This window comes from Ipomoea triloba, chromosome 5 (genome assembly GCF_003576645.1).
Source record: "Ipomoea triloba cultivar NCNSP0323 chromosome 5, ASM357664v1".
In the NCBI taxonomy this organism is placed as follows: Eukaryota; Viridiplantae; Streptophyta; class Magnoliopsida; order Solanales; family Convolvulaceae; genus Ipomoea; species Ipomoea triloba.
This window is the reverse complement of record NC_044920.1, coordinates 17,797,577-17,817,664: the sequence shown is the minus strand read 5'-3', so window position 1 is coordinate 17,817,664 and position 20,088 is coordinate 17,797,577. Positions and strand designations below refer to the sequence as shown.

At 32.2% G+C, this 20,088-nt stretch overlaps 1 protein-coding gene across 2 annotated transcripts; it reads left to right on the top strand.

Annotated features, from left to right (window-relative positions):
• The first annotated feature begins 10,798 nt into the window (after window positions 1–10,798).
• LOC116020006 (ras-related protein RABC1-like) lies at window positions 10,799–16,995 on the top strand. 2 transcript variants are annotated; one of them, XM_031260435.1, is made up of 7 exons: window positions 10,799–10,956; window positions 11,020–11,204; window positions 11,953–12,021; window positions 12,450–12,515; window positions 15,188–15,309; window positions 15,470–15,598; window positions 16,661–16,995. In XM_031260435.1, exons 2-7 carry the CDS (start codon window positions 11,063–11,065, stop codon window positions 16,766–16,768), a joined length of 636 nt encoding a protein of 211 aa, XP_031116295.1. In that variant the 5' UTR covers window positions 10,799–10,956; window positions 11,020–11,062; the 3' UTR covers window positions 16,769–16,995. The 2 variants fall into 2 exon arrangements, with proteins under 2 accessions (XP_031116295.1, XP_031116297.1); XM_031260437.1 differs by having other exon boundaries at window positions 10,809–10,956; window positions 11,051–11,204.
• The last annotated feature ends 3,093 nt before the right edge of the window (window positions 16,996–20,088 follow it).

Below are 20,088 nucleotides of genomic sequence, written 5' to 3'. Positions count from 1 at the left end.
TGTTTATGATTACTATATGGTAATTAAGGAGTATACATTATTCTTAATTAATATTATGCTAATTATGATGTCTGTTTAATTATGAACGTAATATGTGTATGTTTAATTTCCTTTAATTATGTTCGTAATATGTGTACGATAAATTTCCTTAATTGATTAGATAAAATTTATATTACGTCAAATATAAAAAATAGATTAATAAAACTATAATCTGTGAATTAATTTCTTAATTTTCATAATTATTAAGATTTTATTCAAAAATAAACATTGGCATAATTTTATATGTGTAATAATTTGCATAATTATATGGAAGTAATTCACAAGCATAATAATATGTGAATTGGAATAATTATCATAATTTTTTTAATCTCCTTTAATTATGGACGTAATATGTGTATTACCAATTTCTTTAATTTATTAGATAAAATTTATATTACGGAAAGTATTAATTATTTAATTGTCATAATTTTTAAGATTTTATTTAAAAGTAGTCAAAGGAAATGCACGGATAATTGATATTGTATTATTTAAAGTAAAAAATAAATAAAATCGTTGTAAGAAGGTATTCTCTATGTTTAATTACCATAATAAATTTAGATGTTAAATACGATTGATAATTACCACGGGTTATTTAAATGGTAAATAATATATGGTTATTAGAAGAATTATATTAGGAAATTGATTAGCTAGTATCAATTATGCTAATTTTTTCTAATTTTATATTTGTAGTTAATGTTATAAACGAATTTAATAGGAAAATTTAATTAGGAACTTTTATTAAAGAGTTTTGGATTATTATTATTATTATATTATTAATTATTAATATTATGAAAATTATTTTAAGAAATTATATTAAGAATTTTGGATTATTATTATTATTACGAAGTATTATTATTATTATTATTATTATTATTATTATTATCTTAATAAGAATAAATTTTAAATTGAGGCTACAAACCAACCGGATAACAATGAAGAGATTGCTTAATCATAATATTATCGCGCACAAAAAAACATGTAATATTTTTCATTCAAGTCTCTTGTCCTAACATGTAATTTATTTCATTCTCTTATAAACTCTTATAGTTGAATTATTGTGACAAAAATAAAAATCAAGGATGTTATGCATGTGACATTTTTTTAAAGTACAACTATTGACTAAAAGTAATCATACCACAATAATTAAAGTCCGAAAGTAAAAATTACACTTTTAAAAAGATCGTATTTCTTAGAAAAATTGAAGTTGAGGATTGGGAAAATAGAAGCCAATCACAAATTCATGAAAACAATATTGTAAAAATACTTTTCAATACATCTCAAAAAAAACAAATAAATACTGTAAGAAGAAAATAAAAATTATGTATATACATTAAACTATGAATAACAACACTATTACTGTATGCCTTCAAACCATCCTCATGTTGTGAATACCCTTCTCACTTTTGCCGTGTTTAGGGATAAATTTCATTGCAACCGTCTAAAAAATAACACCCATTTTCAACAGTGTGCGAATTGAAAAAAACCTACAACCAATTTACAACTAAAGTGTGAACTAATAATAACACTATAGCAAGAAAAAAATACCTAGCATGTATAAAAGATCCCTCCCCACAAGCTCTATTATGTGGTAATTTTCAACCCCAACCCCCATGTTCTACATCAAGGGAGAATATTAATTAACTTGAACACAATCATATAGAATGTTCTGGGATCAGGATTTAGGAACTGTTCATATAAGTTCCGCATGACTCATACTTATAAATGCATTACCAGCGAATGATTGTCAAGGAGAAGATTTGTGGTAACTTGATATTAAAACATAGACAATTGAATGCTTGTGTAAGTGCTAAAGAAAAAAGAATTAAAGTCAACAAAAAAAAATTGTGCAACAAATAAAGCAGCTCTATAAAATTATACCTAATGTTAAAATCAATTCATAAAAAATCCCCATGAGCACTTTCATCAACAACAATATAAAGTTAAAATAATTCCATCATCAACAAAATAAAACATATTAATCATACCCCGGCTTAAGATCTTCCTCTCCCCAATGGATCCGAAACTAAATCAATAGAATAAATTTATAAAAGCATATCTATCGAAACACAACGAAACAATGGCTAGTATCAATTGTGATTTTCAAAGTCACTAATCCATTATATTTATATGTAGAAAATGTGGGTATTATAAATTTGTATAAATTTTCAAAAGGAAAGTATAATTAATTTTAATTTCTAAAGGAAAATGTAATTTATTTTAATTCTTAACATTTTTATTCTCAACATGGCTTATTATAAAATTATATTATTATATTATTTTGTAACCTCCATACTATTAATACGTATGAATAATTATATTATATTATATTATAATATTATTATTATTATTATATTATATTATATATGTAACCTATATATACTATAATATGTATGAATGGAAGATAACCAATTATAATTAATACATGACTGATTTAGATAACCAATTATAATTAATACATATGAATGACTAATTTTTATGAATATATTATATATATGGATAATTAATAAAATTAAGGGTTTTACTAAAATGTTCCTAATTTTAGGCGGGAAAATTTGGGAGGAGGATATTGTTTTTATATATAGTATAGATTATGTTTGAATCTAACTTCAAAATATATATTCTCTATGACAGGTTCTTTAAAAAATCATTGTAAAAAGTATATATTTATTTATTTTTTTTAAAAGTTACATATGATGTCTGTTTGTTCAAAACCAATGTAGTTTCAAATTTTATTTTATTTTTAATGTAGTTTCAATTTCTAAACTGCTGATGACAGAGAAATTTGTTAGGCGAAAAAGTTCACGCCAAAATCATGACTAAGATCACTCCTTTAGTTTATTTGAAGCTTGAAATTAATTATTGAGTTTATTACCGAAATGGTCCCTCGACTATTGCAAAATTATCAATTTGGTCCTCGACAATTTTTCGTGCCCAATTAAGTCCCTCGACTTTGAAAATTTTAACCAATATGGTCCTCCGTTATTTTTGACGTTAAACATCCGTTAAAATCAGGACCAAATTAGTAATTTTGCTATAGTCAAGGGACCAAATTGGTAATTTTGCTATAGTCAAAGGACCATTTCAGTGAAAATTTAACTACCAATTTGGTCCCTTGACTATAGCAAAATTACCAATTTGGTCCCGATTTAACGGTAAAATAAACGTAGGACTAAATTGGTTAAAATTTTCAAAGTCGAGGGACTTAATTGGACACAAAATATTGTTAAGGACCAAATTAGTAATTTCATAATAGTCGAGGGACCATTTCGTTAATAAACTCTTAATTATTTATAAGTGGATTACAAAAGCTCAGCATAACTTCACTAGTTGTGCACTATATATACTCAAAGGCTCAAAGGCAAAATAAGCAATGGTGGGGGGCCTTTCAATCAAGCTTGTTTTCTTCGTGGTTCTTTTAATCGTTTCATCTGGTTTGTCTCTCTCTCTCTCTATGTGCAATAATTCAATAATAGAAAGCACCGCATGCAATATTCTTCTAAAAGTTGCCTCTTAATTAATTTTTACCTTTTAATGTGTTATTATTGAATTGAACTTTTTTGAATTTAATATTTTTTTTATTTTTTATTTTTTATTAATTTATGATGTTAGCTAATTCATGGACAACAAATAAATATATAACGTGTTTTCTTTGTTTTTTTTTTTTTTTTTGTTTTTTAAAAGGTTTATACACAATGTCAAAATAGGAGGTGATTGAATGTTTAACCTAAATTAGGAATGAAAAATACTCCCTCTGTCTTATTTTATGTATTTGTTTGGTTAACGAGGTTTGACTGAATTTTTTTTAATTCATTTTTCCATAATATTAAGTTTAGTATTAGTATATAAAACTTATATATTTAGAAACTATATTAAAATTACTATTAAAGACAAAAAAAATCAAATTTATAAATAAGTAAAAATTAATAAAAAAAATAAACAAAGAAAAAAAAGTTTGTTTGACTAATGAATAATAAGTAGTACAAATAAAATGAGAGCGATGGAGAAATATTTATTAAGGATAAAAAATGGTTGAAAAAGAGAGATAGAGAGAGATCAGAGAGATAGAAAGTGACCAAGTTTGACAATGAATACCTTCATTTAATATTATTTATATATTTTACCTTGTATTTTTTTGGGGGGTGGGGGAGGATGACAAGAAAAACTCCTATCCCATGGTATATTTTTAAAACATTTGCTGGAGACACGTCAGAAGCTATCACAATTGTCCAAGGGTCAAATAATGATATAATCTCACATTAATTTCATAAGAAATTATTGAGTTATATATTTTTAAAAAAATTACTTATTTGAGTAATCTTTTAGAATGATATTCTTCTTTGTGATTAAGTACCTATAATATATTTTCAAAAAAAAAAAGTACCTATAATATAATGTAATTCAGGTAAATATTGTGTAGCATGCCTTTTAGGTATATTGAATTTACCGTTCTAGCTTACTTGTTGAAAATTTAAGTTTGCATACCATTATATTGAAGTACAAATTGTTTTCTAGTAAATTTCATTTTATAATTTATATTTAGAATTCGTTTGAAAATTTGAAAATAACTTTTGAAGTCATTTAAAAAAAAAATTATAATTCTTAGCTATCCGGGGAAAATGATGTTAAATTGTTAACATGAAATATACATTTTAGTTAAGGAAAACATAATTCATTTTGACATACATTTTACTTGCAATATAATACATTTTAAATCATCAGTTGTCAAATTAAATCATGCGCTATGTAAGTTACTTATTTTGAAGGACATGAAAAATGACAATTATGTTCTTCAGGATAAATAACTTACATAGCGCATTGTTTAATTTCATTGTTAATGATAAAAAATTATGTTGATGGGGCGATGTGTACAGGGCCCGGACGCTTGGGTACATATTTATCGTCCGGTCCGATGGAACCTTTGCACGTCTTTGTTACTTTTTGGGAGGCCTATGTTCCGTAGAAACTGAATCAAATGTGGCAAGCTTTTAAGTCTTGCATTAAATGTGAAAAAATAAACAATCAAGGATGTGAAAATAGTTCAATAGTATGGGAATAAAATTAAAGTAGAAAAATCTGTTTTTCTTTCTTCTTGTTTTGTTTTTTCTTTGTAGTTCTTAAATTTTTTTAACTATGATATTTTAATATAATCTTTACGGTTACTGTAAACACTAGCAAGTCATGGTGTACACCATGGCAGAGGAGTTGAACATCTAATTAATCTTTTTTTTTTTGGAACATCTAATTAATCTAATTACCTAAAATATGATCTAATTTAATAATAAAAATAAAAAAGAAGATACGAAGTGCATTTTTGTAACATTTCACATTTTTCTTCTTCTTCTTTTTCAACATAGATAAAATTTAAAAATGAACAAAATACTGTTAAAATTATCTTTTTATTTAGGGCCAATTTGAAAAGCTGGAAAATGACTTATGAAAATGTTTTCTGAAAAATGGGTCATTTTCCAGAAAACATTTTCCTTTCATGCATGTGTTTGGCTGCAAAACAAAAGAAAAATGTATTTGTATGTTTGGTTCATTTTTCAGAAAATAAACAGGAAAATGATCTAGGAAACAAAGCAAAAGAAAATCAAAATCTAGAAAAGAAAAATAATCACAACAAAAATATCTTGTAACAAGTCATTCATTCATAACAAAAAAAAATCACAATAAAATAACAAAAAATACATTCGAAACTAGTCGATCAAATGGTTTGCGGAACCAATCGGTCTCTCGGTCAGAGACCGACTGATTTTTGGAATTTTCTGGTAAGGTGAGAGCAGAAGTAGAAGAGGAGAAAGACGCCGATGAAGGAGGGCAAACCGTGAGGAAGGGGAAGACGCCGGAAAATGGCTTTTTTTTTTTTGGGGAAATCATTTTCTGGAAAAAAAAATGCCTTCTTTTCCATTGACTAATACCTTAATTTTCATTGACCACATTTTCCCCCTTCTTGCCAAGCACTGAAAATCAAGGAGTTTGTAGCTCAATTGCACATCTGTGAGTCACCCAAATAGGGGGTCATAGGTTCGTATCCCAATGGAGGCATTAACTTTTTGTGCTTCAATAACTTAATTAAGAAAGTATGTATATATGGACAATAATAATTATACCATGGACCCTGGTCCACCTTACAAGGTCAACCTGTGTCCATTTACATAATGTTCACGGTTTGAATTGTAAACATTCATTATGTAAATGGTGTATATTTTAGATTCGGGTCTACTGAATAATTTCAAATACTATATTGTCATATAATCCGTAGTATTAAAAAAAAAAAAAACAGCCGACTTAAAATAACATTTGATGAAATTCGTATTTAATTAATACTGGGTAATTGATAAGAAGCCACGTTAATTTTGTTGATTTCCAAAATTGAATTTGAAGCAGGCAGGACAGAAGCGAGTTATAGGGGAGAACTTCTTGAATTTTGCTATCACACTGATTGCCCAGTACCCGAAGGATGTTGGTGCTGTGCACTTGATGATTTTAACCCTGACCGGCTTTGCTGGACTTCAAAACCGGAATGTGAACCGGGATGCGGCCACAAAGGAGCATAGAATATTTTTAATTGTACGAAGAATAAGTCGATAAAACGAATACATATACTTAGTTTTTCACGCGCATTACGCGAATGAGATAATGTCTAATGTTTATTTTTAAATACGTACTTCAAAGTATATCAATGCAAGATTATATATGAGATGTTCATGCATATTAATTGAATGTTCAATTTGTTTATTTAAATTGGTAATTCAAAGTATATGAATGCAAGATAATATATGAGAGATTGATTATAATTGTCATTAAAATAAGTATTTGAAATTTTGTAAACAATTCTAGTCTAAATACTTAGTCTAAAAATTATAATATAAATAAATACTACTTTTGATTTTAATGTCTAAGTCTTTTTAATTATGTTTCGGGTAGCATTGTCATGTCTTCATCTTCGGTACTTGTTTTCTTTTCTTTTCTTTTTTTTTTTTTAAATTTATTGGTAATGTGTCATGTGTAACATTTTCCATTATGGCACTATTTAGTGGTGCAAGTTTAATAGACCATTTATGGTCATTATGTTATTGTGGTTTGAAACAGAAGTAACGAAAACCGTTACTTAGCCTATAATGATGGTACGTAGGCTATATATGCATGGTCCTCCCACTGCTCCTATATTGGTACACAACAACTACATCATCTAGTTCTTAGGAGACAAGTAGTAGACAAACACTCTAAACCTAAGTTTCAAGCAATGCAACAACTATGGCTGGAGGTAAACGATCCTATTGGCTTCCACAATGAGGTTAGATTATTACAATTATTATATTGGTATATTTATTCTAACATTTGGTATCAAGAGCATGTTTAATCTCTGCCTAGTTGTTTGATATATTATGCAATTTATATATCTATGAGGATTCTATATGTATATAGGTACAAACAAAGCGCACCTTGATTGCACTTTAGGTATTCAAGGGAGAGATGTCACGGCCAACAATGTATAGGGGATACATTCAAACTTTAATGTGTATTCAAAAACTTGGTATGTGGTTGTATACAAAGCAATATGAGATGATGTACTATTATAGTCGAAGTGTTTGTATTTGTAACAAAGTGATGTATTTATTATTAGGACTCTTAAATATAGATTACTTCTAGTCTAACTATAACTCTGTATTAGTATATATTTATTCCTCTGTAATCTGTATACGATTGATACACTCAAATATACAAACCTAATCTGGTATCATCGCTAGGTTGTTTCCATGGCCGCTAATGACAGTTCTGCCGCCGTTTTTTCTGAGCGAACTGTTTCTGATGTGGTTGTTCCTTCGGTGCTGATCTCGTTGTCTTCGGCCCATCATTATGTGAGTATTAAACTCACTAGCCAGAATTTTGTGTTCTGGAGAGCTTAGCTAGTCCCCTTTCTAAAGGGTCAGAACCTCATGGGCTTCGTCGACGGCACCATTCCCTGTTCGCCGGCTACACTGCCTCTTCCCGCCGACGAGGCGTCATCTGCTGCTGTTGTTCGTCTGTCGAATCCGACGTATCACGCCTGGGTGCAGTAGGACCAGGGGATTTTATCCATGATTATTTCCTCTTTGAGTGAAGAGGTTATGCCGCTTGTGCTCGGTCGACACACGGCAATGGTGGCGTGGTGGTCCATCGAACTGGCTTTGGCGTCTACTTCGCGTGCCCGGTCAGTCCACTTCCTCACGCAGTTGCAGACCATCCAGCAGGGAGAAGCCTCGGTTGCGGATTATATTGGCCGAGTGAAGGTCCTCCTCGAAGATTTGGTGCTCGCTGGCGGGCCGGTGTCTGATGATGAACAGAACATCTATGTTTTCCGGGGGCTGCGTTCGGAGTTCCGAGCTTTCACTGCCTCGCTGTCGTCTCGCCCAGAGCCGTTTACCTTGGAGCAGCTTGCCGATTTGTTGGGCTCCTAGGAGCTTTCTCTCGCCAGTGAGTATCCGCAGGTGGTCGGCGGAGTTGTTGGAGTTGCGAATCTCGCTCGGCGCGGTTCTGGTTCCGGCCGAGGTGGCCGACGCGGTGGTCAGCGGTGGCGGTGCGGTTCGGTGTCAAATATGTGACATCCCGGGTCACTCTGCTATGACGTGTTACCGTCGCTATTCTGATAGTTCGCAGGCTAATATGATTTACCAGGATGCCTCCTCGGGTGAGTCGTTGGATTCTCAAACCTGCTCCTGACACTGGTGCCACCGACCATGCTACTCCGAATAGTGGAGTTCTGACCGCCTCCGATGTCTATACAGGTGGTGACTCATTACGTGTTGGTGACGGTAAGACCTTGTCTATTTCTAGTGTTGGCTATACATCGATATCTACTCCTTTACGTTCGTTTAGTATGTCTCGTGTTCTTCATGTTCCTGGGCTATCTGCTTCTTTACTTTCTGTTCAGAAATTTGCCTTTGAGAATAATGTGTTTTTTGAATTTTATCCCTCATTCTTTGTTGTGAAGGATATCCGCACCAAGGCGGTGCTCCTACGCGGTAAGAGTTCGGGTGGCTTGTATATTCTACCGGTCTCTTCTGCGTCTGCTTTTCTTTCGGCTCGTGCGTCGGCTTCTGTGTGGCATGGGCGCCTGGGTCATCCTCATTCTCGGGTTCAGAGTCGTATTCTGAAATCCTGTTTAGTTAGTTCGTCTAGTCATTTAGATTCGTTATGTAGTGCCTGTCAGATGGGGAAATCTGCGCGTTTCCTTCTCTCTCGGGTTGAGTCTTCTAGTTTGCATGTTTTGGACTTAGTATACACTGATATTTGGGGGCCTGCGCCCGTTTCTTCAGTTAATGGATGTTGTTACTTTGTGATATTTGTTGATTACTTTACTCGATATACTTGGTTCTTTCCCATGCGTTTGAAGTCTACTTTATATGCGATTTTTGCTCAGTTTCGTGCTTTAGTTGAACGTTCTTTTAATTGTCGCATTAAATCAATTCAGTCTGATCTGGGTGCTGAGTATAAGAAGCTACATTCTGAGAATCTTTATGAGTAAGTTTAGCGATCGTTTGTATACCAATCGTTAAGAAGATGCATATTTACAAAATGATTGTATACCAATCGTTATATTGAAAATGCCAAGCCGCTAACTAAGCATTACCATATTTATTCATCTCAATTAAATTACTATTGGAATATCAACCATTTCCATATTTAATAAATTTGAGAACTAATAGGTTGGGGCAATCAAAAACATTTTGTGAGGGAGGAAAAAGTTAGCTAATTTTGTTTTTTTAAAAGATCTAGCTTTATTACAGTAGAGGATTTTAAAAAGTATTTATTATTCTTTTTTCTTATCTTTGTATCTATCTTCTTCTTCTTTTATTATTATTTTTTACCAATAATTTGTTTACAGCGTAGTTTGAAAAATGAAATTTGGTGGTTGGTGGTTGCAAATTGTTTGTCAATTTTTGAGTTTTTTTTTTTTAGGGGTAAGGGTGAAATATGCCCTTAAATTATAAGTCAAAATGTAATTAGTTCCATAAACTAACAAAAGTTTCAATTAGGCCCTTCATTTTTTCACATTTATGTAATTAAGTCTATAACTTTTTAAATTTGTGCAATTAGCACAATTTGCAGGTAAACATAAAGTAATAGCATGTATTTGTGATTTTTTTAAAAAATACTTTAAAATTAAAAAATTGAAAAAAAAATGGTTGGGGCCTTCTTCTCCATCTAGTGGGACGGAGAAGCCAGACCGCCAACCATTACAGTTTGCGTCCAATTGGACAAAGAAGCTGGCCATGGCTTCGCGCGTCCATCTAGACAGAGAAGAAGGCCTCGGCCAATTTTTTTTTAAATTTCTTTATTTTTTTAAATCGCAATTACCTGCTATTACCTTATGTTTATTTGCAAATTGAGGTAATTGTATAAATTTAAGAAGTTATAGGTTTAATTGCGAAATAAAAGGTTTAATTGTAACTTTTATTAGTTTATGAAGCTAATTACATTTTAGCTTATAGTTTAAGAGCCTATTTGACCATTATGCATTTTTTTAAAAATTGAATATTTATAATGGCAGCACAAGTATTATTTGAAAATTAAAATTGGACAGTTGACACAGAAGAGAAAAGAAAAAAGAAAATACTAAATTACAACTTTACCAAAAGTTAGAAACTAGGCCATGTCTCTTTTGTCTAAAGGAAGCAATCAGAGTCGGTGATCTTATTTCAGTACAACATAATATACACAATGTACAAAGCCACTACTGCACCGTTTTCTTCTTCTAATCTCTCCCACGTTACCAAAAAAAGAAAAAAAATATAATAAAAAAACAATTCCACTAGACCCTTCATGCCTTCACCCTTCTCTCTCCTTCATCCTTCACACATAAACTCATTTTACATAAATCATACAGTTCCCAGTTGATCGGTTTCTCTCTCATCAAATCCATAACAGAGAGAGGTAAGCTCCTTGTCTTTAAATTTTCTTTAGCTGCAAAGTCTGTTGTTTGATCGATTCTTTTAGGGTTTCGAGGTGGATTGAATTGTGTTCTTAGGGTTTCGGAGAAATGGAATCATCTCCGTCGTCGTCGTCGCCGGAGTTCGATTACTTGTTCAAGCTGTTGTTGATAGGGGATTCGGGCGTTGGGAAGAGCAGTTTGCTGCTCAGTTTCACTTCAGATACCTTTGAAGACCTTTCTCCTACCATTGGTAACCTCCCCATTTCTTTTAGCTCCCTTTTATGTTTGTTTGCGATTTTGTGTAAAGGTATGTGTATAATGGTGCAAATAGTGGCTTTGGCATTGGGTTTAGTGTGTACTGTAGTGAGTCATGGGATATGTAAGTGTTGTGCTTGCTAGAGAAGTGCACTGATTGGTAGAGGCGTAGAACAACTAAATCTAAAATGTAGTGGCTAGGGATTGTGAGCAATGTAGAGCCTTTTCTCATTTTACTGAGAATGATGGTTTCTTTTGTCATTTTTCATAGAGGTTTGGACCTATGACCTTTGTGCAAGCATTTCCTTAAAATTTTTTTAAAACGAATCTTATTCTAGTACATATATAGAGTATTTAGCAAAACTAATTCCTTATTAAAAACAGATAAGGAAGTTAGGGGATATGCTGTTTTTTATAGATCATCCAGATACAGAGGTCCTAATATTCAGTTCTCTTTATTGGATTCCATCATTGTTGTAGGATCAGTAAGGTACAACTGTATGATAGTGAGGGTGTTGCCTCAAGATGGATTGGTTGGAAAAATTAAGGAATGTGCATATCCATTGTAATCTAAAGAACCTAAAGATTGAAACCACAGTTCAAACTGCCTCCCAAGTATTTATGATGATGTGTTTATTTTTTCCCTGCTACTAGATGTAGACAGCACCATCTCTCAATAAAGTTAATATGATTTATATGCTTTACTTGATTTAGTGAGTAATGTACTCTCTTACTTTCTGCAGGTGTAGATTTTAAAGTGAAATATGTTACTCTTGGAGGGAAAAGGCTAAAGCTCGCAATTTGGGATACAGGTAATCCCATCACAACATGTACCATCAGCTAATTAGTATTTCACAGTCAAATGGTGTTGCGTACTCAAACCAATGATCTCTTTGAACCCATAAACCCATCAGTGGGTCCAAATGCTCACCCCCTGCATCAATAATTTGTTTCCTAACCATTAACCTTTTTTTGAACTGATGTTCCCTAAGGTTATTTTATGAATAACCCAATTAGTGAATCAAAGGTAGGACAAAAGTCATGGTGGGTCTACACTGGTTATAAGCACATGGGGGTCAAAATATCTAGCTTTAAATTAGTTGCATATATAATCATCTTAATTGTTGGTTCTTTGTGTTTAAAGGGCTACACACGTATTGAAATTGGGTCTCTGGGGTATGCTTTGAATTTAAGGTCTAATCATTTACAATTTTTGTATGATTGATTCCTGCTTTTGCAGCTGGGCAAGAAAGATTTAGGACTCTTACAAGTTCATATTACCGAGGAGCTCAAGGAGTCATCATGGGTACTTGATCTTTTCTTTATCCACTGGCCTCTGGTATATACATATGGATTTTTGGCATATGAAGCATGCCAAATTCACGTTTTCAATAAAACAATCATCTATTATATCGGGCTGTTTAGTTAATGAATTTGAATTCAGTTAGCTGCTCTCTTATTGTCTTTCTCCACCACCAACTTTGGATTTGATTTTTGGTAGGTAGGATTAAGGATGGTTGTTGTGGCTATGGGTTGTTAACTTGTAATGAGTTGAAAATGACATTGAAAGTCCAAGAGGGAATAGATTCTAAAGATATGTGTGGAATGACAGGATACTCTTGAGTGGAGGGAGCATGAGTCAAAGAAGGAAGTAGATAATAATTTATGATGACAATGGTCAACAAAAATTACAAAGGCTCAATTTATTCGTTAACTGTACTTTCAATTTTGACTACTCAACTCAACTGCGCCTTAGTTGCAATGTAGTGGCTTTGACAATATGGATTCTATTCTACCTTCAGTTTTCTTTAAAACTAACTCAGTTGTAACTTGTGTACTAGAAAGTCATTCAATTTTTAGAACTAAATTAAATTATTGGAAATCATATGTTTGAAGTACAAGTAACTAAGTAAGCTTCTAAGAGTAATTGCTTATGTGAAATATATATAAGTTTTAACAAGCCTAATATTCCCACTTTTTGAATTAGTCTCAGGATTTTATTTTTCATAGCCATTTGCAAGTTGTTTATTTGTCCTTTATCTTATACGGGCATTGCGATTCTCGGATAACTTCTGCATTAGCTCAAGACTGGCAACTGCAGTAACATGTAGAGGACAAATTTGATCCTTTATAAATTAAAACTCTAAACTCATATAGATTATTCTCAGTATTGGTTCAACTTTGTCCTCAGCCTGTTCAAAGTTCTATAATAATTTCACTTTCTCATCATGTTCAAAATCACACGTTCTTACTGCTAAATATGTGAGTTAGTTTGGTGTTGTTTCAAGTTTGAATAAGAGGTCTGCCGTAGAATACAAACTAAGAACTGGATTTGAATCAAGCTGAATGTCCTTTATCCCCTTGGTATATATATCTAACATAAGATCTGCTACCACACTGCCTCCTTTTCTGCCTCTATGTTGAAGTTTACTCTAAAAGAATATCACCATTGCATCTGGATTTGTCTCTTATTTGCTGCTTTACTGACTGGTTCAAGTATATGTAGCAATAGAACAATAATGTAGTAACTACCATGTTTATTCTTTTAATATTTCTGTGTATAGATTTAGTAGAAGGGAGGGGTGTGAGGATAAAATACAATAGCTGTCAGATTGCTGGTGATGCTTTTTTGCTTGGTCTATTATATTTGTAGTCGACATTCTAATATTTTTACACATGGCTTTCATGATTGTTTCTAGACAAAAGTGGTGGCATTTTTCATCTATTTAGAGGGCAGAAAAGAAGAAAAGAAAGTTAGGAGAGAGGAGAAAGCGTTATGCATAGTTATCACGGCGCCCTGTTAAGTCGCGGCGCCCCCCGACTGCCTTGTCGCCTAGGCAACAAGTTATATACATAATTTTATATATATATATATATATATATATATATATATATCTTAAATCTAAACATCCTAAAGTCTAAACACCCAAACACTTAAACATATTAAACACAAGTAGAATATTTTCCATCCAAGTTAAGTAGTTAAGTTAACACACTACACACATCAAATATCCAAATCCAAATTAGAATTCTCAAATGTCCATCACTAAGTCATTTATAAGCCCTTGCATCTCATTGCCATCATCAACATCTTCATTTCCTCCCACTTGGTCATCATGACCTTCAACATTATCACCATCATCCTCATCAATTTCTTCATCATCATTTGGAAAATGCTCTTCTTCTTCATCAAGTTCTTCCTCATCAATCCTAGAACTAGAAGTACTACGGCGTCGTGAATAGCTCAAGATTGGTGTAGTAGTATGTTCCCCTACATGAGCTCTTGTAGGAAGATTACGGCCTTCAAGGTTGTTTGATGCACCAATTACTTCATCAACAAGCCGCCATGAAAGATCTCCTCCGGGATGAACATCATCATTAGATTGACTACCACCAACCCATTCATTATTCCATTGAAACTCTTCTAGGATCAATGGATTAATGTTGGACCCTTGTTTACGCATCTTTTGAAACCTATTTACAATTTTCCGGTTGTATTGAACATAGACCAAATCGTTCAATCTCTTGTGCTGAATTTCTTCCTGTCAAACCTCATTAATTTTGTTTAGTTATAATTTTTGTTCTAATAAAAATAATTGAGAATAATCTAATAATAATAATAATAATAATTCTTACCTGGCACCCGTCTTCTATATACAAGTTAAAACTGATTGACTAATGTTGCTTAGCTGTCTTTGGGTACTGTTTATATGCATGTATCTACCATTTTAGAATAAAAGAAAAGATGCTTGAGATGCTTAGAGAATTTCCCTTCCATTTTTTTCTTAACTTCTGTTGCTTTTAGTAGTCTGTGCACTTAATAATCTTAACTGAACAATTTATGATGCAAATGGCAAGAAACTTTTTCAAATCTCTCTGATATATGTGCTTGAGATGCTTAGAGAATTTCCTCGTCTTAGATTCTTCATATCTTTCGGGAGTTTATGACTTTATGCACTCAATTACTTGAATGTATAGTTTATGATGTAACACGGCGGGAAACATTTACAAATCTCTCTGATATATGGGCAAAAGAAATTGACCTGTACTCCACAAACCAAGACTGCATCAAGATGCTTGTGGGAAACAAAGTAGATAAGGTAAGATTTTTTAAAGAGTAATTAAGGTGGATTATGCCCAATCACCACATGCTTGGTTCAAATGTTACTTCCATTCTGTCTTTATTCTTTGAACTTTTTTCTGGGGTGATGAGGTTGTATGGATAGAAAATCCAAGTGTGTTTTGTTATCCCTCATGCAGGAAAGTGAAAGAGTTGTCAGCAAAAAAGAAGGAATTGACTTTGCAAGGGAGTATGGATGCCTTTTCATTGAATGTAGTGCAAAGACTAGGACTAATGTGGAGCAGTGCTTTGAGGAACTTGTTTTGAAGGTTTGAATAATTTAATTCTCATTCCTTTGTTCCTGGCATTAAACTTTGATACGTGTCTCAACGTAATAAATTTATATAGATCTATTACCAAAATAATAATAATAATAATAATAATAATAATTATTATTATTATTATTATTATTATTATTATGGCCGTCTTCCATATCTGGAACGAGGGCGGCAGCCACAGTCGTGGCTGCCACCCTCGTTCCGGACGGCCATGGCCGTCATGCTTGACAGCACCGGATGCCGGACAGCCGGTGCTGTAAATTTTTATTTTATTTTATTTTTAAAATTTTCTTAATTTCTAATTTCTAATATATAAATTTAAAAAAATAAAAATTATTTAAAAAAGACACGTGTCAAATTTTTAAAGAAATAACCTGCTAAATAGGTCAATTTGGACTTAATTCTCTTTTTTTCCGGTTTCAATGGCTTAATTGTTCTTTTTTTTTTTTTTCGGGTTTGGTGGCTTATTTGGGGGTTATTTGAGTTCGATGGCTTAATTGTTGTTTCCCAAATAGTACGATGGCTTATTTGTACTTTATCCCTAATAATAATAATAATAATTCTTACCTGAGTATTTTCTTTGGGTCCAACTAATACATTTACTAGTGTTCACCATATTAGTATTAAACTTGCAGAAAATTTTTGTAGTTCAAATTTTTTTTAGCTCCACATGTCAGTTTACTGCACATGGACATCTTGATAACTGATCTAAAAGTAAAGAAGCAAATACCTATTGGGTGATGCATCATATTCAGTGAATTTTATAAAGAGCATTGTATATGTATAGCTCTTATATCCTTCTATTTCTGCCCAAACTACCTTTAACTGTGTAATCTTATCTTATCCTATCAATCTGTTCTTTCAGTGAAATGTTTCTAAGTTCTTAGTTTGGGTCAAGTGCATTTATTTTAATCCTTTCATGTCTTGTACCCGCTAACGCTAAGCCCAAATTATCTTTCAGTAGTTGTGTTGGTATGGTAATTGGTTCCTTTTGCAAGTTTATTGATTAAGCATAATGCCAGTTTGTGAAAATATAGTTTTCTTAATCCGCAGATTTTGGATACGCCTAGTCTCTTATCTGAAGGATCAGCGAGTGTGAAGAAGAGTAACATCTTTAAACAGAAACCACCGGAGACTGATGCTGCTAGTGGCTGTTGCTAAGTTGAACATCATTCATTCACTTTGCTCTGCATTTTCTGGTCTTTCTTTCCTGTTCTTTACCAGGCTTTCTTTCTGATTACTCTCGTCTTTTATTAGTGTCTTTGAATCATTAGTGTCTTTGAATCAAGGATTGCTGTCGAAGAAAATGTTGCACCCTTTGTACAAAACCTCAAACTGATGTCTCCATTTTATCTCATTTACCAATACAAAATGCATTTTAGAACTTCCATTAGTAATATGATTTAAAAAAAAAAAAAGAAAAAGGAAATAGGGTCGAGCAGATTAGCCCCATCTACTACCTTGGATTGTGCAATTATCAACATATAAACATAAATTTGCAATTCAATTATTAGTTTAGGTTTTAATTAAGATGGAGTATATGCTTCAATTTGGTATTAGAGCTAATTTTATGAAAAAAGTCATGGGTTATGGACTATGGTTAACGTGTTGCGTAATTATCAGTTTAGGTTTTAGTTGAGATGAAGCATATGCTTCAATTAGTACAATGGATTAAAAAATGTCCAATTGGATACATCACTCCAAAAAATTCTGCATTTAACACATTTTGCAAGTTTTCAAGTAAATGGTGACATGTTGTAAATTTTAGTTTAAAGTTTTCAAGTAAATGGTGACATGTTGTAAACAATCCCCTTCCTCAACAATCCCCTACCATATTTAGGATTACTGCTTATAATACAGTAAAAAAAACCTTAGTCCACTTCCCACTAACAAAAGAAATATACTCTAAATTCTAATTCACCTAGATGAATATATAATAGAGTCTCAGGAATCAAAACAGAAAAATGTCAACAAATTAAAAAATACACTAGCAAAGTCGCCATTCAGAGCACAGTAAATACACAACAAAGTCGCAAGATTCAAAGCACAAAATGTCACATTCATGTAGAAAACAAAACGATAACACATGGAAAAAGAAAATCAGAAATCGTACCTTAGAAATGCGTAACTCACAGGAACCCTAGGTTGAAGATACGATCCACCAACCTTTACCGGAAAGCTTGCCGGAGATAGAGGTATGAATAATAACCGGTGAGCAATTTTTGGGCTGGGAGTAGACTTGAGATTTAGAGAAGCAGATCTGAGATGGAGAGAAGCAAATTCGCGAGAGTGAGAGGAGAGAAGCAAATTTGTGCGACTGAAAGGAGATGATAGAAATAAGAAGGGAAAATTAGAACTTTGAAAATAAAATAAAGAAACGCTCTTCCAAACGCTGCTCTCCCTAGCGTGTCAATTTTGACGTTTTGAATGGGAATTCGCTAATTGAAAAAGCTATTAACCAAACATTTTCTTTAACGGTTTGACTTAGTCAAACCGCTAAAGATGGTCAAACCACCAAAAAACAGCGGATAAGCTGATAACCAAACATGCCCCATATCTGATCAAGTAGACCAAATCTGATGGACACATTGCCTCCGGATGAACAATCGCATCCCTCGTTTCTTTTTCTTTAAAAAAAATTCCACACCAACAATTTTGATTGGTTGCTTGGCCAAAACCTGCAAAAAAAAAAAAAAAAAAAAAGAGTTAATGCAGATTTTTTTTTTTTTTTAAAATAATGTTTCTAATTAGACCTTTTTTTAGTCTGAATGTCCTAAACTCCTAATTGCTTAATTTGGGTAGTAGCTGAGGCTATTTGAACTTCTTGCCTAAAAAATAAAGGAAAAATTAAAATTTTTGCCTTTGAGTTATGGTGATATACTTTATTTCTCCATCAAATATACAACATTCATTTTTTTCCCCTCAATTACCTCTAAAGTGATTATTTTTACTCAAACTCATTAACTATTCATGGTAGATATTCAATAAAAAAAATCTTCTTTTAACTTAAGTATACAAAATAGACAAGTTAATTTTTATTTTTTTTTTGGGACAAGGAATTAGGACTCACAAATGAGAATAGTAAGAAATTATCTTATTTATTTCACACATTTAGGTTAAATGAACAATTACATAGAAAGATCTCCCATTTTTAGGGTTTTGGGTGTCAACAGCTCTAAATAGTAAATGAAATTTAATAAAAATAGTACTTTGAAAATAACAGAGGAGAGAAAAGTGAATGTACCTATAACTGAAGGGAAAAATTTATATTGTTATAACTCCAAGGGGAAAAGTGTTATTTTTCCCAAAAAATATATACTTTTAGACTTGGAAGTCACCTGAATACAGTTCTTATATCGTGGACCGCGGTCCACAATGCATTGTGGACCGCGGTCCCCAAAACGACGTCGTTTTGATTAATGAAACAGACGGAAGAATTNACGACGTCGTTTTGATTAATGAAACAGACGGAAGAATTCGCGTCACTCACTTTCTTTTCATATATACTGCACTTTCTTTTCATATATACTACACTTTCTTTTCATATATACTGCACTTTCTTTTCAACACAACTGCAGTTCCCTTTCAACACAACTGCACTTTCTTTTCATATATACTGCACTTTCTTTTCATATATACTGCACTTTCTTTTCAACACAACTGCAGTTCCCTTTCAACACAACTGCAGTTACTTTTTGATATAACTATAGTTTCATTCGATAATATACAACTGTAGTTATATCAAAAAGTAACTGCAGTTGTGTTGAAAGGGAACTGCAGTTGTGTTGAAAAGAAAGTGCAGTATATATGAAAAGAAAGTGCAGTATATATGAAAAGAAAGTGCAGTATATATGAAAAGNAACGACGTCGTTTTGGGACCGCGGTCCACGATATAATTTGCGACCTGAATATACATCATCAAAACATACTCGAGAACAAAGACATTTAAAATTTCGCATTTGGAATGCTTGTATGAAATTCTTGGTTGACAACAACAAGAAGAAGCTATTGAAATAATCAAGATAGTGCAATTGACAAAGTTTATAAAAAAAAAAAATCATTTATACCCTAAAAGTAGACCCAAAAAGGGGCATTTAACTCGTTTAACAAGTTAACAACGCATAAAAGCTGTGATGTGGTGTTAGTTTCAATTACTAGTATTTTTTTAATATTTATTATTAACTTCTATCTAAAATTCATAAAAAGTTAGACCAATTCATGAGTAATCAATTATATTATATATGAATAATGTTCAAATTGGCCACTGAATATAACCTAAAGTGCAATTAGGCCACTGAACGAAAAAAAAAAAAAGTGCAATTAGGCCACTGAACACTTCAAATACATACAATTTTACCTTATAGCAGGTTACCTTCCATTTCATCAGGTTGTCTGCTTACATAGATGGTGAGTTGGCATTTTAAAATATTTTTTTTAATACTAATCTTTAAATATAAAAATAAAATAAAAAAATTTTTAAA